An 18,922-nucleotide genomic window follows, 5' to 3' on the forward strand; every position below is an offset into this window, starting at 1 on the left:
CCCAGTTGGTTTGGTAATTGACAGCAGAAATGGAGGCAGGTTGGACTTTGGTGTGTGCATGTAAATGAGCCATTTTCATAGATTCCCATGTTCACAGCGCTTGTAAATGTAAATGTACATGTATTTATATAGCGCAAATCACCGACCCGGTATCTAAGCGCTTGCTTAGGGAACCCGTCCTGGTATTCCCCTGTGAGATAGCCCCGGCAGGGTATCCACAAGGTGAAAGCCAGGCATCCCACCGCGAGGGGCCGTTGTGGAGATTAAGCAAGCTATTGCCCAGAGTCGCAGAATGTGAACCCATGAGTTGAGTAGGCACCGGAGCGAGAATTGTCGAGTCCGTGGAATTTTGAGCCCAAAACCCGCCGAGGCGGGAATTGAACCCTGGTTCAGGGCCGATCTCCGCTTCCGGGTCTGCCACCTCTAACCCCTGAGCCACACTTCTCCACTTGGATGAATCCCAGCCACTGTTCTTTATTCTGGCTGCAGCCTGCTATGCTACAGGACTCATGCTACACCTCACCAGCCCAACAAGAATGAAAGCGGTCTGGGGTTTGCATCTGTTCCCATTCAGACACTGTGTGGCGGTCTAGTTTGGGCTAGGCCATCCCTTTCGGAGAGGAAAATCTGAATTGCTTATGGTTGGAGCCTCTGCAATGGGGCACTTTATGTGAATTGTATCTTCTTACACACTCTTGTCTTCCTCTTCTCCTTTTTCATCATTTTCTGATTTTTTCCAGTGTACTTGCTTACTTTACTTTTCTCTGCAGCTATTCATAAATTCTCCTTTGTGGACTCCAACCTTTCATAAACTCCTTTTCATGGCCGCGGCATGCTTACTTTTGCATTCCACTAAACCATCATAGAAAAAAACGTTTTTCTGGCTTTAATACATTTATGCATTTAGGGCCATATTTATCTAGATGTAACGCAGCACAGAAAGTCACCTTGCTGAGCTGCCTTGGCGGTAAAGGGCAGGAATGTGCCGTATTTATCACAATACGTGCAATCCTGCCTTTTCCCAGCCTTGGTGCACAATGGGCTGACTAGTACCAACGCAGGCTTCCTTGCACCATGGTGCAGGGGTGTTGCCTTGCATGTAGGATGTTTTTTGTGCAGGAATGGGCATCTTGCACCTTCTTGCACAAAAACAATAGAAAGAGGAAGTAACAAGCCTCCCCTGGGAAGGTATAGGATTTTGTTGCATTCCCAGGCCTACCAGAAATGACAAATCTGGTAATGTGTCAAAATTAATTGGAGTTGCACAGGAACACCCATGCAACGCCTCCATTGGGCAGAGTAACACAACGCAGGGATTTGTGCTGTGTTACTCCTGATTCAGCAAGCCACTCAGGACCACACAAACTGGCTTAAAAGACACATTTTGAGCTTGTGTTGCACGTGCATCATGTTGCGTGGTGCAAAAGTGGCACAACCCCTTTATAAATAGGGCCCTCGGGTGCATATTTACAAGCCCCTATTGCCACAGGAACATCATTATTAGTGACGTTCCTCTGGCGATATGTGCTTCGCCTTATTTAAAAGGCAGCATTCAGCCACTTGCTTTGTCTTAACGCAGCCTTGTAAATAAGGCACCCTTTCACGCGGTGCTTAGCAATGAGGGCAATGGGTGTTGCATGGGGCGTTCCACCGCAACACCCATTGATTTTGACGCTGCCCCCCTATTTACAAGGGAGGCATATATAGCAGGTAGGTCCAAAATTAAGACCAGAGAAAACCTGGTCTTAAACAGGCAAAACGAGAAGAAATGCTTTATTTTCCTTGTTTTGCTGTTTCCACGTGTGCTGCGTTATGTAGCACACATAGAAACAGCAAAAGCCCATTTATTGTTTATGTGCAGGAAGGCGACCTTTCCTGCACAGAAACAATCTTTGAAAAAATATGAAATGTTGTAACTTCTATGTGTCCTGCATTAAGCAGCCCACATAGAAGTGCCAAAAATCCATTTAAAGATTGTTTATGTGTCGGAAGGGACAATGTCCTGCTCATAAACAATCTTCCTCTCAATGCAGACACCCTTGCATTATGGTGCAAGGGTGCCTGTGTTGGCGCTAGTCTGCTAAATTTAGTGCCAGTGCAGAGGGAAACACAGAGCTTCACCATATTGTTGTAATTATGATGCAGCCCTGCGTTTCTGAAGTGGCAGCGCATGGTGTTACTCCAAGGAGACTAACCCCATGCTCCGCCGCTTCGTTGTGAATATGCCCCATAGTGTCAACTATGAAAGGCCACAATTGTACTTTGAAGTGAAGAGCTTTGCATGTGGAGGTTTTGTATTTATATTTTTGTTGAGTGCATAGAGTTTATTATATGCACATGTTGACTTTGCATAGGATTTTCAAGTCTGTATCCACCACTGTTAAGAACTCCGCAATCTTTCACCTACATTTCATCTCATGTATGTGATCTGCAGTCGTGTACTCTTTATCAGCAATATGTGGTGCGACTTATCTCCCTAGCCAGTTTTGTAGTACGCAAATAATACATGGTACATTCATTTTATTTTAAGAACAACATTCTCCGGTAAATAACGATCTGTATGGAATAGTTATACTCCAAATAAATGCTTGGAATGTGTTAAATAGCATTGTGTGTTCTCAGCTGAGTGGTGGTCTGTAGCAGCTAGGGACGATGGCTCTGTGTCTGCTTGCTATGGGTGGTATTAGAGAGAAAAGTGATAATAGCCTGATTCATCACTTGCTGTTGATGTTAATATAGTCTTATAGCCTGCGTAGCCGGCTAGACCAGCCATTAAAGACCCGTTCCAGGGTTCAGCTGGGTCTTTAAGGAGGGGGCTAATTTTATTGGCCGGTATAGCCCTACTACTATTAGAACATTCCGCTACTAGAGAGAAGAATGTTCTAACAAATAAAACAGGCCTCGGGGAGCCCGAGTGGATTTAAAGTCCCTTGACCTCCCTGAGGCTTTTGTTCACATCTACACTGTGAACGGCAAACATTGGTATGTTGGAACTTCGGTCTGTTATCGGCCATTAGAAGCCCAGAGCACTCCTTTGTCTGAAATGGAGCTGCCAACATTCCAATGTTCTAATTACTGTTAATTTCCCTTTCTTCTCATCACGCACCCTGCTCTTCCGCTCGTGCCCTTAATTGTAGTGCTGACAAACAGCAAGCAAGCGCGCGAGGGCAATAAAACTTTACTGTGTTAAAAAATGATGTCTAGGTGAACTGTACTTTGTTTAATGTTCTTTTCAAGAAAGCAAATAAAGTAAATCTATGATAGGTTAAGCGCTACAAACATTCATACAAGTTGATTTAAGTTATTATAGCCATAAGGAGTGTAACTGCAGCATCATGTTTGTGAATGTTTGGCAGAAATTAAACCCTTTTAAGCCCAGATGCAATGTATGTCCCTCCCTCAGAATACAGGCTAGTTATACCTTCAAAAGAGGTTTCTTTTTTGCGAAACAATCCATCAGGTTTTCCACCAATATCTCCATTCTACTGTTCACCACCTTCTATGTGAATGCATTGTGGACCCTTTCTTTTATGATTTACAATGAGTGACCGACACACCACCGTAGGCAGATACAGATACTTACAAATAAAAGAGTTCATCGTAGACCGGGTGCAGTGTTTTAGCTTTCACCTGCGTCCGCTGGCCTTTGGCAAATGGGAAAACATGATGAGGACAGAGCTCGATGATAACAAAGGGATCGCTGAGGCCTGGAAGAAAGGTTGGGATAGTTAGCAAAGGCGGGCATTACAGGGGCAGCTAGTACATGTTTTTTGTACTGATCTCATGTCTACGCCTACTGGCTTTAAGCCCAGCATACCCTTATGGGTTAAAGCATACCCTTATGGGTTATGGATTGTACTCTGTGAACCCCATTTGTTATTATAGAATCAGCATATCTGAAATGTTAACAAAGAAAAAAAGTCATTCCCAGAGCAGGCAAACTGAAAGTGTTTTACAGCAGTCTATTTAGCTCATAGCAAGTCTACAGATGAAGACTTTAACTGTGTGAAGAAACAAACACATTTATGTTCAGTATCTGAAGAATCCTCCCAGAGGGGGTTATATAGGATTTATTGAATTTAAGCAACCTGCTGAAATGAAAGTATTCATAGGTTTCTGTTCATGTAAAATACATTTAGGCCATTGAGGGTTGTTAGAAATGGCCCTTTTTTCAGGGTTATTCCCACATTTTTTGCTTTTTCCTCCTATTTTCTCCTGACCCGTTTGTGTTGGTTTTAGGACTCTGGGCACTTTACCACTGCTAATCAGTGCTAAAGTGCATATGCTCTCTGTGTAAACTGTGTTATGGATTGGTATTTTCATGATTGGCTTATATGATTTATGTGCCAGTCCCTAGCAAAGTGCACTGCGAGTGCCAGGGCCTATAAATCAAATGCTGTTTGTGGGCTGCAGCACTGGATTGTGCCACCCACGCAAACAGCCCCTAAAGTGTAACTCTGACCTGCCATTGCAGAGCCTGTGTGGATCCTGGGGCTGCCATGTCGAATTGGCATGTGCACACACTTGGCAGTCCCTAAACCTTCCCTTTTCTACATGTGAGTCACCTCTAAGGTAGGCCCAAGGTACCCCCATGGGCAGGGTGGATTGTATGCGATAGGTAGGACATGCCCTGGTGTGTGTGGCATGTCCTGATAGTGAATTACAGCTTACTTTGTTTTTCACTATTGCAAGGCTACCTGTTCCCCATAGGCCAGAGTGGGCAATTTGATTATAACATCCTATAATCCTAACTGACCCAGGGAACAAGGTAGAAATTCGAGTTTAATATGCCTGAACTCAGAATGATAAACTACATCTTTTAGTGAAGTTGGTTTTAACATTCTGCGTTTGAAAATACCACTTTTAGAAAGTAGGTATTTTCTGACCTAACCATCCAGCCTGCCTCTGCTAGCTTGTGTATTATCTGTCTGGTTTGTGAGTGACAGGGGCTGGGGGAGACTCCAGGAGACAGGGTGAGTCAGCACAGGGCTGAATAGACCTATCTGCACATAGATGGATGGGAGGAGTAGCACCTGTGTCTGAATAGGGCTGGGCCTGCCTTCCACAATGCTGGCTCCACCTCCTGTGGTGCGTCCGATGACCCTGGCCCACACTGACAAAGGAAGAAGGTGCACACTGGCAAATGCACCCACAACTGGTTTGAACTAGGTACAGGCCCCTCTTTCTTCAGAGGACAAAGGATTTGCTAGTATAAATATTGGGGCCCAAACCCCAAGATTTTAGAACTCTTTTGGGATCAAGAAGACTGCCAAGAAGACGAGCCGGAGAAGCTGTGAGAAGGAACTACCACTTTGCTGTGTGGGCCTGCAGTGGCTGCTTCTGTCTTGGGCAGTGAAAGGACTGGACTGAACTTTCTGCAATCTACTTTTGTGAGTTCCTCCAAGGGCTTCAGGTAGAGCTTGCCCCCTGTTCAAGAAGTCTCAGGAACAGCAAAGACTTCAAGCTCTTCTGCCCTCAGCACCAGGAACTGTGTGTTTTGTGGTGCAACAGAAGAAAAGCAACACAACGACAACGACGCTGCTGACTCCGTGTCCTGACAGTACCGCAGAGGGCAATGGCGCAATGATGCACCGCAACCCTGGTCAAACCAACGATGCCTGCTGATTCCGCCACCGAGCTGCTGCTCGCACCGTGACCTGTGGGCACCTCAGTCCGCACAGCCTTGCTTCACAACGACACTGTGGTACCCCCAACAACGACGCTCCACGCCGGACTCGATGCCGCTGCTTGCACCGGGGATCGAGGGCACCGTTCGTAACGTTACACAACGCACTGCCCTCATCCCGCACCGCAGCCTTGGCCTACCAATGCCGTTGCCATCGGTTCCAGTTCATCAGCCAACGACAGCGCTTCAGCAACGACGAAGCCGTTGCTTGCACCGCAACCTGCCAGCACCGTGACGAGCACTGCCTTCATCTCACACCGCGACCCTGGTCTCACTGATGATGTCATCTGATGGCGCCACTGAGCCGCTGAGCCGCTGCTCGCACCACGACCTGAGGGCACCACACGCTGCACTTCGCACCGCAGCACCCGACACCAGCGTCCCTGACTTCACCAGAGGGGGGTTCGATCTGCAACGTGAGTGACTTCGAGGGCTCGACGACTCGTGCGCCGACATCCGGAACCGACGGCTGCGGACGCTGTGCTTTCGGGAGCTCAACGAGAGGTTGCCGTAGCCCTGCATTTTTAAAAGATACTGTTTGCGGGTCTTCCGGACACTGTAGCTGGCCCGCGACGCCGGGGTCAGCCAGAACTGTTTGGATTTGTTTGCTCACGACGCCTTGATAGCCCCAAACAGAGCTATTGACATCAAGGAACTGTGTTTCAAGGTTATTTTGATAACTGAAGATCTTTAAGTACTGTATTGTGGATTTTTATGTTTTGGTCTTGTTTTAAGTATATAAAAATATTGTATATTTTTCTAAACTGGTGTGGTGTCCTTTTGTAGTGCTTACACTGTATTACTGTTGGTTATGTGCAAATACTTTACACACTGCCTCTAAGATAAACCTGACTTCTCGTGCCAAGCTACCAAGGGGGTGAGCAGGGGTTATTTTAGGAGTTTAACTCCCTTATCCTGACTAGGAAGAAGGGTCCCTATTTGGACAAAGGTGCAAACCCTTGCCAACTAGAGACCCCCATTTCTAACAAGGGGGAAGTGGATTGATACAGAGGGTTTGATGCAGTGGATGCAAATAAATAGATCATTATGAAAAGCGACGTTCCGGAAATACCAGAGATAAACCCATTAGTTTGACACTCCAAATATTTATTGTATAATCTACGCTGTGATTTGGACCACAGGAAAGCAAGGAAAAATTATCTCAGGGGCACGAATCCTCACCCACCACGTCAGCATGCTTCATAATAGGATTCTGTACCACACTAGGCGGGTGGTGAAATGCCTAGTGGGCCCTTTCAACATGGGCTTTTTAGTCATTATCTGTTCACTGTCCATGTTAAGTGCTCATGTGTCAGTGATAATAGTGGGTGTAGTGTCAGATGGAGTAGATCATTCAAATTGTCTACAGCTCCCCATAGGACCTTAGACCTTTATTTAGGTATGTATGAATGGCAAGACTAAAAATACAGATGACAAGTTGAACCTGGTGTTCAGTGGTCCCTCTCCTATGGTCGACATGTTTCACACTCCATTGCCTTTAATGGTCAAGTGGCATTTCTTTGGGACCTTTTGGTTGTACTGGTAGGCACATCATATTGCAAAAGGTTAACTCGTGCCCATGGATGCGTCATCCGTAGCCCAAAGAGGCAGGTTGGTCTCAAAGAAGGGGGTTACCTCTTTGAGCACGAGTCACTAAAAGGAGGAAGACCTCATCTGGTATAACACATATAGTACTGTGTGCATCAGAATATTCACATCACTGTAGGTTTAGCCACTGATCGTATTTAGTAGGGTGCAACCAAAAGGTCCTGAAGAAACGCCATTTTACCAGATGAGCATGAAACATGTCGACCAAAAGAGAGGAACGTCAACAAATGTTTGGAACTCACTACTACTCTGACACTATACAAATCTATTAGTGTATTTATACAATGTACAGTGAATAGTCAGTAGGCAGATAAAAAAAAGTTTATTCAGTTTATATATTTTTATATTGTGTTTCAGTATTTATCAGTGTGATAAGTGGATAAATATATGTATACATGTGTTTTATTAATATTAAGATTTCTTGTTATGTCATATTTTTTCACATTTGTGTTCCTGTATTTTGCACAGTATGCAAATTACTGTGTATTTATTCGTGTTTTTGTTTCTGTTTTAGCAAATGGCAGAACGTTTTTGATGTATTTTCACTGTGCTTGGTTTAGAGGTGTTGCTCTTGTTCTCTTGCTTACACCCAGATTCCAGCACACTTCTTAATACTGGAACATAAATTCACATTAGGCCTCTGTGAAATTTTCATTGGGCTGAGTTTTAGGAAATTCAAATTTTTCCTATCTTGTCGATCTGAAATTTCTCATAATTTCTGTGCATGGAAAAATTGGCCATGCAGGAAATGTCTTGCAAGGACAGCAAAACCCCAGTTGACAGACATTTTGTGTTCAACACAATCTGACACTGGTATTGCATGCGATTTTTAGGCATGTCATATGCTCTTATGTACATTTTTTCTTTTGCCAAGTACTGGCTAACTTCTGAAATTTATTTTTGTAATGTTTTTATTTGTAATCCGTACAGAATCATTGTGCAAAGATGCAACCTATCTGAAATGCTATAGAATTTTTGGGAATATTGCGTGCATCATAAAACAAGCATTGGTAAATGCATTAGGTTGCACTTTTGAAATTAATAAGTTAATAGGTGTAGGAGCAATGTATGAATGCAGGGAGAATAGTGTGAGTGCTCTCTGTGCAGGGTGAGTAGTGCATGAATGAGGGTTGATAAGTCTCTGAGTGCACGATGAAAGTGCCTCAATGCATGGTTATTGATGTGTGTTTAGTGCAGAATGAGAATTGGGTGAGTGTACAGGGTGAGAGATGTTACCCTGTACAAGGTAAGAGGTGTGCAAATAAAGGGTGAGCGGGTGATCAAAATATTTTGACCGCAAGACCAAATGAAATTACCAGTTTTTGTGAAACCGTTGACCAAGGAGTGGGAAGATTGGCTTTTTGGCAGGCAGCTTATGTAGGCTTGTGACCTGCACCCCAGGTCAGACCTGGAAACCGATAATGCTTTCAAAAAGTGCCAGGCCTTGTATTGTTTGGTCGTGGCTGCATTAAATAATTGCTTAGCGGGGAAAGGGATGCGTGGGGCGCATTCACAATGTTCTTTGTTAGATCACGTTTTGCAACTTGTGTTGAGTGCAAGCTGTATTCAGAGTTTGTTCTATGGAGCGAGAGTTGTAATTTCTGGAGGGTGAAAGCTCTCCTCAGACTCTATTACACAAGAACGCCACTTATGCATCTGAATACCTTCAATGGCTTCAGGCGTTTTGTAGTTCCGCGTGCATCATGTCATTATTATATTCCCAAACGCGTTTCACCGAATAAATATTGGACTTTTTCAAGGCTTGAATTTGAGATCCTGCTTAGGTAATTCGCAAAACTCCAAAGTGATCTGTCTCTGGTAAACAGGGCCTTTTTGGAGTGAGTAAGGATCATAGTTAGTACTAACCTAAATTTTGGGAGCCTTGATTATAGGCGGAGACAGCTGTCTGGGCACCGCGCATCTCACCCAGCTCCTGCCGAGGCATGGCTTGTGCGTTGGACCACATGTGGCATCTGAGCAGTGACTGTCTGGCGGAGCTGAACACATCTGGGCTGGTGCAAAAACTGACGGCGCATGCGCACACAAGATGCACGGCCCATGGCATAGGTACCAAAGGACTGTGCATGCACACATGGAAGACACTACTTGCTACAACTCAACAGCCAATGTAGAAAGGCTTCAAACACCATGCAGTCAAGCACAGCCAATAATCACTCACGCAGTGCAGTCTCCTGATTCATATTAGCACGACTGCTGCTTGGCTCTAAGATGGCGGCAGTCTTACAAGGGGGGATGAGAAATGGTTGACATTAACGCGGTGCATTGGAGGGAGAAAAAGGGGTGGGGAAGCAACATGAGGGACGGAGAGGAACTATAGAGAGCCATGCACTCAGTGGAAAGGAAAAAACGAACAACACAGCGGGTGGGTGGGTGCTGGGTTAACACTAATGCATGTCAAAGTCAGAGCTGCAGACCTTGGAATTGGGAATCTGGGTTTGAGTCTCAGCATTGGCTGAATATCCTGTGATTCTGAGCAAATCACTTAATCCCCTCATGTGTTACAGGAAAAAAAATCAAAAGTGTTCATGTGAAATGGAGCTGGTGCTCATGCAAAGCACTAGAATCTGTTTGGGTTGGCTTCAATGTTCCCTCTAATTTTTTTCCTCTGTGTGCGGCACTGGAGGGTCTCTGTGCGCTGCAACCATGGCTATGTGCGCCAAGAACCAAACCGCGCGTGTCTGCGGCACCAAATGGCACTCAAAACGTTTACTTTAAAAAGTGAAAAGATGATGCATTTTCACACATACAGAGCCACAATAAGGGTCTTAAGAGCAGTTTGCAAATTTATTGTATTGCCTGTATTTTCATTGTGCCTCTGACTGCTGTTGTCTGTCTTCCCCGCTGCCTGTACGTGGTCCATGCCCCGTTTTCTTCCCTCTGTTCCCCTCGCTATCCCAATGCTCTCTCTGCACTCCTCGCTGCCCAGTTTTCCCTTCTGTTTCCCTCGCTGCACCCGGGCCTCTCTGCCCGCTCTGCCTTCTGTTCTTAGCTGCCCCTATATTTCTGTATTATGCCTCTATGCCATTAGTTTTTTTTGCCCGTCTGCCCTCTGTGCCACTCGTTTTTGTGCCCTTCTGCCCTCTGTTCCACTCGTTTTTCTGGGCCTTTCTGCCCTCTGTCCCACTCGTTTTTGTGCTTTTATGCTCTGTCCCACTCGTTTTTTGTGCCTTTATGCCCTCTGTCCCAGTCTTTCTGCCCTCTGTCCCAATCGTTTTTTGTGCCTTTATGCTCTTGGTCCCACTCGTTTTTTGTGCCTTTCTGCCCTCTGTGCCACTCTTTCTGCCCTCTGTCCCAATGGTTTTTTGTGCATTTATGTCCTCTGTCCCACTCGTTTTTTGTGACTTTCTGCCCTCTGTCCCACTCGTTATTTTGTGCCTTTCTGTCCTCTGTCTGTGTCCCACTCGTTTGTGCCTTTCTGTCCTCTGTCTGTGTCCCACTCGTTTTTGTGTGCCTTTCTGTCCTCTGTCAGTGTCCCACTTGTTTTTTGTGCCTTTCTGTCCTCTGCAGCCCTGCCAAGTATCACGCATCATGCGTTAGATTACCGCATTCCAGTGTGGTGATCTGCATCACCGCACTGAAATGCATTGTCACGCATATCTGATGTATCAACTGTCATTAGTGTGCTGGAAGTAAATAGGTGTGTGGCAGCTACCAGCACCCTACCTGTGACTGCCTCCGCTCTTCCCTCAGGCTTGGGGCACTCCCGTCGACTAACGCTGTGCTACAATGTATCTTAAATTTTGTGGCGCAGCGCCGCTCTTAGCGAGACAGCCTGACGTCACGGGCACCCCTGGTAGTGCCCAATAGCAACTACCGAGACAGCCTGCAGGGCCCGGACTGTTTTATAATTTGTCCATGGTGCCGCGGGGAATTTGTGAGTAAGGCAGGCGTGGCGTCTCACACAGCGCTGCTTTTGTGGGTATTTTAATAGGGCCCATGCAGTGTCAAATTAATTATTGCCGAGCGGCGGGATGAGGGATAATTACGTGCAGTGTAGGTCGCCGGAGTGATGGCTGACCGAACATCAAACTGACATTGACCGTACACTCCAGTTGCAGCTGCCTCCAGGACAGTCGCAGGACTCGCAGCAACAGGCAAAGCCTGGACAGCGGCATTGCAAGCTACCCAAAACGATTGACGCAGGGGTGGTTTGGGCATGAACCTGGAGCCGGTTTCAGGAGAGTGACAGTCGCCACAGTCACGCACCTAACCGATTTGTATTGATGTTCTTGCTTTTCTGCATTCAGCAAAATGGGCTTGGTAAGTTTTCCGTGTTTGTAACCCACCGGTGAACCCCCGCGGTGGCTGCTAGAGTGGTTCAGCAGCCCAGGGCACACCAGTCCACAATCAGATGCTAGACGGCCCGTACAAATAGCTGCTTGCCTCAAACCAATTAAGTGAGTGCTGGGGTGTACTCTCACCCTACTTGAGCTAATAACTTTAAATTAATAGCGCTAGCAAGCGGTGACATTAAAGAGTCACACACTGGGATCTGAAACCTTGGCAGCTATGCCTCTGCCTGTGTCCCACTCGTGCCTTTATGCCCTCTTGCCTCCTGTTCCGCTCGTTCCCCAGCGCCTGTGGCCTTTTGTTTAAATATTGCTGTTAATCGGAGCCCCTTCACGGGCTCCGATTAACAGCAATACTTAAACTAAATGCCACAGTCTGCCCCGCGCTTTACTAACAAAAGCGAAGATTCTTTCCAAACACAGCGCGAGCACACGCTGTGTTTGGAAAGTGTCTACGCTTTTGTTAGTAAAGCGCGGGGCAGACTGTGGCATTTAGTTTAAGTATTGCTGTTAATCGGAGCCCGTGAAGGGGCTCCGATTAACAGCAATATTTAAACAAAAGGCCACAGTCTGCCCCGCTCCCACACAGCCGCAAGCTCTCTAATCAACATCAGCCCCCCGCCTCCTTACCTGCATTCCTCACGCCAGCTCCACCGCAACCACTGAAAAAGTGCTCATGTTTGCGCCGCTCGCGTTTTAAAAGCAGCGAGCGGCGCAACCCTCTAGCGACGGCCTGTGTGCGCGCTCCACGCTAGGTGGTGCGCGCTGACTTGGGGGGAAGTGCGCGCGCGGCCTAGAGGGAACGGTGGTTGGCTTCCCCCTACATAAAACTGTAAAAAGAAATTATCAAAGGACCTAATTTGAGGTAAAAAAAAAGTACACGAGGGAGGAGGGGGAGCACGATGGAGGGTGCGGAGGTGGATAGGAAAGTATAAATGCCTAATTAGATTGCGGCTAGGTTTGACTTATTAGACTCTGCTTGATGCACATGCCGAATCCAGTGCGGAAATTCCTTAAAGGGAACAGATGTGGACAAAGCCCTGAAGCTCGGCTGTCCCCAGCTGAACTGAACATGGCCATCTTTGCAACGACCGAGGACAAGCGCTGATGAGCTGCAATCACGGAAGAAACAGACTTTTACCCTTTGGTACAGCTTGGCTCTTAACCTCCAACACAGAACTGTTTCCAATCAGACATGCTTAATTCAAGTGCAGTGCACCCTTTGAACTGGTGGAGGACACCAGGTAGGAGGGTGTAGGGCGCCAGAGGTGGCTGAAACGGGGTGGGTAAAACAATACAGAGTGGGAGGTTTAACTTAAAAGCATTGGTTAAAAGCATTACATCATCCATGCATTGGTAAAACATAAATAAAACAAGTAACTATGTGTAAAGAATGCGAGGGAGGAGGGGAGATGTCCTAAAACATGTGCATTCTTGTGGAGTCCTAAAAGTAAATAAAAAAAGTCCCTTGAGAAGCATGCATACAGTGGAAGGACACTGGCCACTAGCCAGAAACAGTACTTGGTCCAAGCTCCAGGGATCAGCCGAAGAACAAGGAAATGAAACCTGATTATATGATCCTGATGCTGCTGCCCAGTAAGAAGTAAGGACATGAGAGGGACCAGGAAGCCTATGAATGGTAGGTAATGGGAGGGCTTTAATTACAAGAGATTTCGCAAGCACTGTGCAGGCAAAACCAAAATAGGTGAGCAACCATACAAAAAGAGGTATTTCCTTACATCTTTTATTTGCTATATTTTTAGAGCTACGCTGCTCATGAGTAGTCCATTTTAAGCAATATTGATAATGAATAATATAAATCTTGCCAGCTTCAGAGCGTTCTCAGAATCACTGCGTAGAAGGGGGACTACAGAGCAAAAAGGTTCTAAAATGAATTCCTGTTGAGTATGTTTAAGAGCATCATCATCGGCCCTCAAAATAATCTTTCCTGAAGTGAGGACATGAATGTGAGCAAGAAATGAGGTAAGGAGGAGTATTGAGCAGGGGGACGATGGAGGAGTAAGGCTGAGAAGTGAGATGCTTTGAATCCACAGTGTGGAAAAGGACCAGTATTCAGAGGTAAGTTTAAACATTGCTTCGATGGGCAATAGCATCACATGTTTTCGGTGGCGTGGAAACTTGAGAATACCGCAAGACTTTGACTTGACAGGCTATAAGCACAGTTTCAACAGACTCCTCTGCCTCCCTCAGCCTGTAAAAAGCTAATAGAAATCTGGTAACCAAAGCACTTTCCAGAAACAACCGCTGTAAAGACATATTTATTGATACTAGTGAATTAAAAAAGCAATGCTTAACCTGCAGCCGTGTGCCTGCGGTTCTAGACTGGTGCAGTTAAGGCCTGCAGAACAATAAAAAGCTGTCTAAGAACATGCTCAATCCAATTCAAGATAGATTTGAGGGGCTATGGCCCTTGGAATAGCTGAGTAAACTCCCTGTGAATTCCTTTTGGTTGAATACCCTAGTTGACCACAGAAACTCAAACTTTAGACAACCATGGTTAGGATTCTGAACGTTTTTCCATGTTGACTGGGATTCACCCCAGTAACTGCAGGGGCAAGTAGAGTATTTGGGGTCCTGCTCCTCGAACACCATTTGTCTTCTCTTCATCAAGTCGTGGCAATTTCTGATGACCTTTTTTGGCCACAGGGCAGTCTATGACTAGCTAATTTTAGCGTGCAAAATACGTCCTTTTCTGTAGCGTAATAGGCATGTACTCTAGGAAGTGGTAGTGGGTATCTGTTAAACAGGGGACATGTGCCTTGGATTTTGGTGCTGCACAAAGGCTACTCTTTTGTTTGGAGAGGTCTGGATTGCATTGGTGGCTGAAAAGGCGACATTCAGTTCTGCAGGTGCGTTTCTTCGTAACTTCTTCCCAGGTCTTTGCTTAAAAAAGTGAGTATAAATTTCATGCATCTGCTTAACTCAGTTTATCAACAGTGTCAGACATTGTAAAGTTACATCATAACACGTAACATGAAAGGGACTAAGGGCCATATGTATCATCATCACCATTTGCGATTTCTAAATAGCGATTTTTAAGGAATCGCTATTTAGAAATCGCAAAATGGTATGTATGTAGACAATCGCTATTTTTTTGCGATTTCCAATCATTCCTTATTTGCGAAATCGCAATTTGTGAATTTGCAAATAAGGAATAATTTCCCATTCATTTCTATGGGCCAGGAGGCCCATAGAAATGATTGTGAAATAATTCTCAATTTGAGATTTCGCAATATGCTAATTGCAATTTGAGAATTATTCCAAGCGTGCAGGGGTGTCTCAAGGACACCCTGCTGCACCCCTGAAAATTACATGTGTGTGCATATGGGGCACATACATGCCCAATGGGCATGTATGTGCGTTATATGCCACCCTCACAAATGCACAGTTGTGCATATTTACAAGAAATCGCAAATTACCACCAACTACAAGTTGGTGGTAATTTGCGATTTCTAAACCTGAATTCACAATTTTGAAATGCTTCATACATAGCATTTAAGGAATCGCAAAATTGCGATTCCTTAAATACTTGAGCCAAATAAGGAATCGCAATTTTTTGCGATTCCTTATTTTGCTATTTCTTCAAACATTTCAAAATTGCAAAAAAGGCCGTTTGCGATTCGCTTTAACGAATCGCAAAAAGCTTGATACATATGGCCCTTAGAAGCTGTGGCAGCATCAATAGTGTTTATCACTTTCTAATCAACTGCTGGTGTATATTTACATCGCAAGCTACTGTGCTTGGAAAGCAAGCTTTACTTTCCAGTTAGGGCCCTCTTCCTACCTGAGCTAAGTGGTCAACTCAATTTCTCTATTCCATTACATGTTCTAATACAGATAAAATGCCTCAGTGAAAAAGGGTTAGACTTGTATTCCATTAATAGTTCCTGTGCAACTCCTGATGTGTCACTCTAATCCGGGAAGGCCAAAATGAATATTTTCATCCTTTCGAGGGAGATAAATTTAGGAATAACAAAAATGTTGTTTTGTGAAAATCATAAATGTGTTTGGAAAATAACGCAAAATGCTCAAGGTGAATAAAAAAACACTGGGACCTCCCAACACTATTGCGCCCCCGGAATGTCACTTTTTTGATGTTCCGGTGGCGCGTGCCACTGGCATATTTATGAGGCCACATAAAGCCGCGTTACATGGCTTTTCATGGTTTCATAAATATGTGCTACTTTCATGCAGAAACACGTGGGGTGTTCTCAGCAACATCCATGGCTTTTGACATTGCTCCAGATTTACGAGAAATCATTAGTCTGAGGCCGCGCTAAAAAAGTATGCCTCCCCAGGGGCGGCGTAAGGTAGGCACAGCAAGGAGAAATACCTTTATCTTTAGCATTGTGCAGCACACAAAAAGAGAGGAAAAAGCCTCTTGTGATTGTTTTTGTGCAGGAAGGTTTCCTTTCCTGCACAATATTAATCATCCCTGCAACGCATGCATCCTTGTACCATGGTACAAAAGTGCCTGCGTTGGCACACGGCATCCCATTGTTCGGTGGCACAGGGGAAAAGGACAGGAATGCGCTGTATCTAGTTGATACTTCACATTACTGACCTTTTCTTTTGCCGTAGGGCAGCACAGCAGCAAGGCCTCCTGTGCTGCCCTACGGCAAAGAAACCATAAATGAGTTCTACAGTCTGTAGGACATTTTCAGTACTTCCTAGTAAGCCGTTTAAATGTTGGTTTATTTGCATTTTTTAAGGTTTAGATACAATTCGCAGAGCATTACATAGATTGCAGAGATGCAACTAAACCCTCATACAAGCAAACAAATTGTGGAGTCAACATGACACTTCAATGTCCAGAAAATTAGCATCTTTCAACTTAACTCCTTCGCTGCGGCGGCTATTCTGCCGCTTCTCTAAGGGGGCGGGGGGCCCGCGCGGCGTTCACATGCTGGTGACGGAACCGCTCCATCACCAGCCTCGGGTGAGCTGTGCTGATGACGGAGCGGTTCCGTCATGGCCCCACCCGCTCAATAGAACGCGCCGCGCAGGTGCAAAATCAGCGCCGCGCAGGTGCGTCGGGCCGGCCATGACGGAACCGCTCCGTTATCAGCACAGCGCCACCGCGGCTGATGATGGAGCGGTTCCGTCATCAGCATCGATGTGGTTAACTTAGATTATAATGATTGTTTTTAATTGGACTCACAGTGATACTGTAGGTAAAAGAAAAAAAAAACAGTAATTAGAAGGTCAGACAAATCTTTTTTTAATTTGAACCCATATTGCTTATCTGTAAAGAAGATTTTACAGTCTTCATGAATTAAAAGAAAATCTACAACTTAATAGAACAAGTTGCGGGACCTGGGTAGAGGCCGTGGGATGAGGGAACAGGGAACTGGGCTCGAGTCTCATCGTCGGCGCAACATCACAAAGTTTAAATCAAAGACATCGGAAAAAACATGCAGACGTGAAGCACGCTGTAAGTGCGCGTAGCCAGGGAAATGCACAATTAAATAACAAAAGTGCAGTAGCCTTGCGTGCTACCAGGGAAAGATTTCTTCCTTCAAATACATCTGCGAAAGCACAATTTCAATGCATGAAGTTAGGGAAAGTAAAGAAAACGCGTGATTACATTTAAAAAGTGTATGCAAGCGGGCAGGAAAATAAATCTTCAAATGCATCGGAGTAAGTAAACAAAGATTAGTTCAAAGGAGTCGGATCCCAGCCATAACCTAATAAAAAAAGTTCCAGCCATGAAAACGGATGAGAATGGGTAATTGGGCCAAGGGATATTGATAAGAAAAACACACCCAAAAGAAAAGGAAATAGAATGGTACAACCAATAGAAACGAAGGAAGACTAAAGTGACAAGCAAATGGACAAATAAGAAGTGATATATTGAATACAGTAGATTTCACAACCACAGCGCAAGTACTGTGCAGGTGAAACCTAGAAACTGATGCTTTGTCCACCCTTAATACATGCATATTGTGTGTCAAGCTATGAATGCCTTGGGACCATTAACAAAAAAAGGCAGACGTCTATTGTTTATGCATTTGTTTGGGTGACAAAATCACTTTTCAGAATGTTTCTCACTCTTGTGTTTGTCTGTTGGTTGCAACATACTGTGCTTTCTTTTTTTCTGATTTAAAGGGAGCATTGCATAATCCCTTTATTTGAGGCACTTTTGATAAGCCCAGGTGAATGCTTACTGTAATGTAAGTAAAACTCTAAAGTTGAGGGACTGAGCGGGGAAAAGAATAAAGCTGTAATAGCTCTACGAGGATGAGATGGGTGGGAGTGACCTTCAGTCTGCCTGCTCTGGCCCAGTTTAGGCACGGAAGCTCATGTGAAGTTTGCTGAAGCCCTTTTACGCCAGTGGGTGTTGCGCACATGCTGACGGAGCCGTTCCGTCTTGAGCACAAAGGGACATGGGAGATTTGTAAGGCTTTCCGCTGAACCTTCATAAACTGTTACTTTTTAGGTCTCGGGACCTATAAGCTGCGAAGCAGCTTCCGGTCCGGAGATTTAATGTTAGTTAGTAGGGCAGTTTAGACCCGCCTCTCAGCTCCGTTCGCTTCCATTGGCTGGCTTCCTAAACAGAGGCCAACCATTGGAAGAGAAGTGAGTCACTCCAAACAAGCCCCGTCTTTTTCGGATTTGGGGGTGTAAGTTTTGCTGTTCTTTAGACAGTGACGTCGTCCGTCACTTAGGACAGCAAAACACACGCTACCGAATGCGAAAATTACCATGCTTTCTCTGAGGCATTTCTGCTTTGCCTCGGAGAAAGACGTGGTGGTTTTCAGAGCTGCTCTGCTCATCCCCCTCCCTCTGCCCGCAGCTCTCCTCTGTCCCGCTCCCCCCCTCCCTCCGCAGCTCTCCTCTGTCCCATCCCCCCCTCCGCCCGCTGCTCTCCTCTGTCCCGCTCCCCCCTCCCTCCGCCCGCAGCTCTCCTCCGTCCCGAAACGTGAATAACATTTGTGCAACCCTCAGATAAACAATGAGCCTGAGCAACAGAGGCGTGAGTCAAGATGTACAAGGGCGATACGAGTGGCAGGTTCTCCGGTCAATGGGGCAATTGCAAGCACCAGACCAGGAAATGCGTCTCTCGTGCGAAAAACAAGCTTTAGCAGAAATTGTTATGCAACTTCTTGGATGGAATGCACGTTCCAGGCATTACATGATTTTCTCCTCGCACAAACACACGGTGAGTCACAGGTGTAGTACAGGTTTGCAGACAGGCTCTGAGTGGCGGGTTGTTGTGGTCTGACTGCGTGTTTGTATGTTTCCAGTGAGACTCTGCGTGAGGCCAGGCTCAGGGAAGCATATCCTATTGTTACGA

At 45.6% G+C, this 18,922-nt stretch overlaps 1 protein-coding gene across 1 annotated transcript in view; it reads right to left on the reverse strand.

Annotated features, from left to right (window-relative positions):
* BAIAP3 (BAI1 associated protein 3) overlaps window positions 1–18,922 on the reverse strand; it is a 564,909-nt gene that overhangs the window by 17,211 nt on the left and 528,776 nt on the right. The window contains exon 31 of the mRNA XM_086940582.1: window positions 3,584–3,707. Within this exon, the coding sequence (XP_086796708.1) occupies window positions 3,584–3,707 (124 nt within the window). The remainder of the gene's footprint in view (window positions 1–3,583; window positions 3,708–18,922) is intronic.

This window comes from Lissotriton vulgaris, chromosome 10, assembly GCF_964263255.1.
Source record: "Lissotriton vulgaris chromosome 10, aLisVul1.2, whole genome shotgun sequence".
NCBI classification, from domain to species: domain Eukaryota; kingdom Metazoa; phylum Chordata; class Amphibia; order Caudata; family Salamandridae; genus Lissotriton; species Lissotriton vulgaris.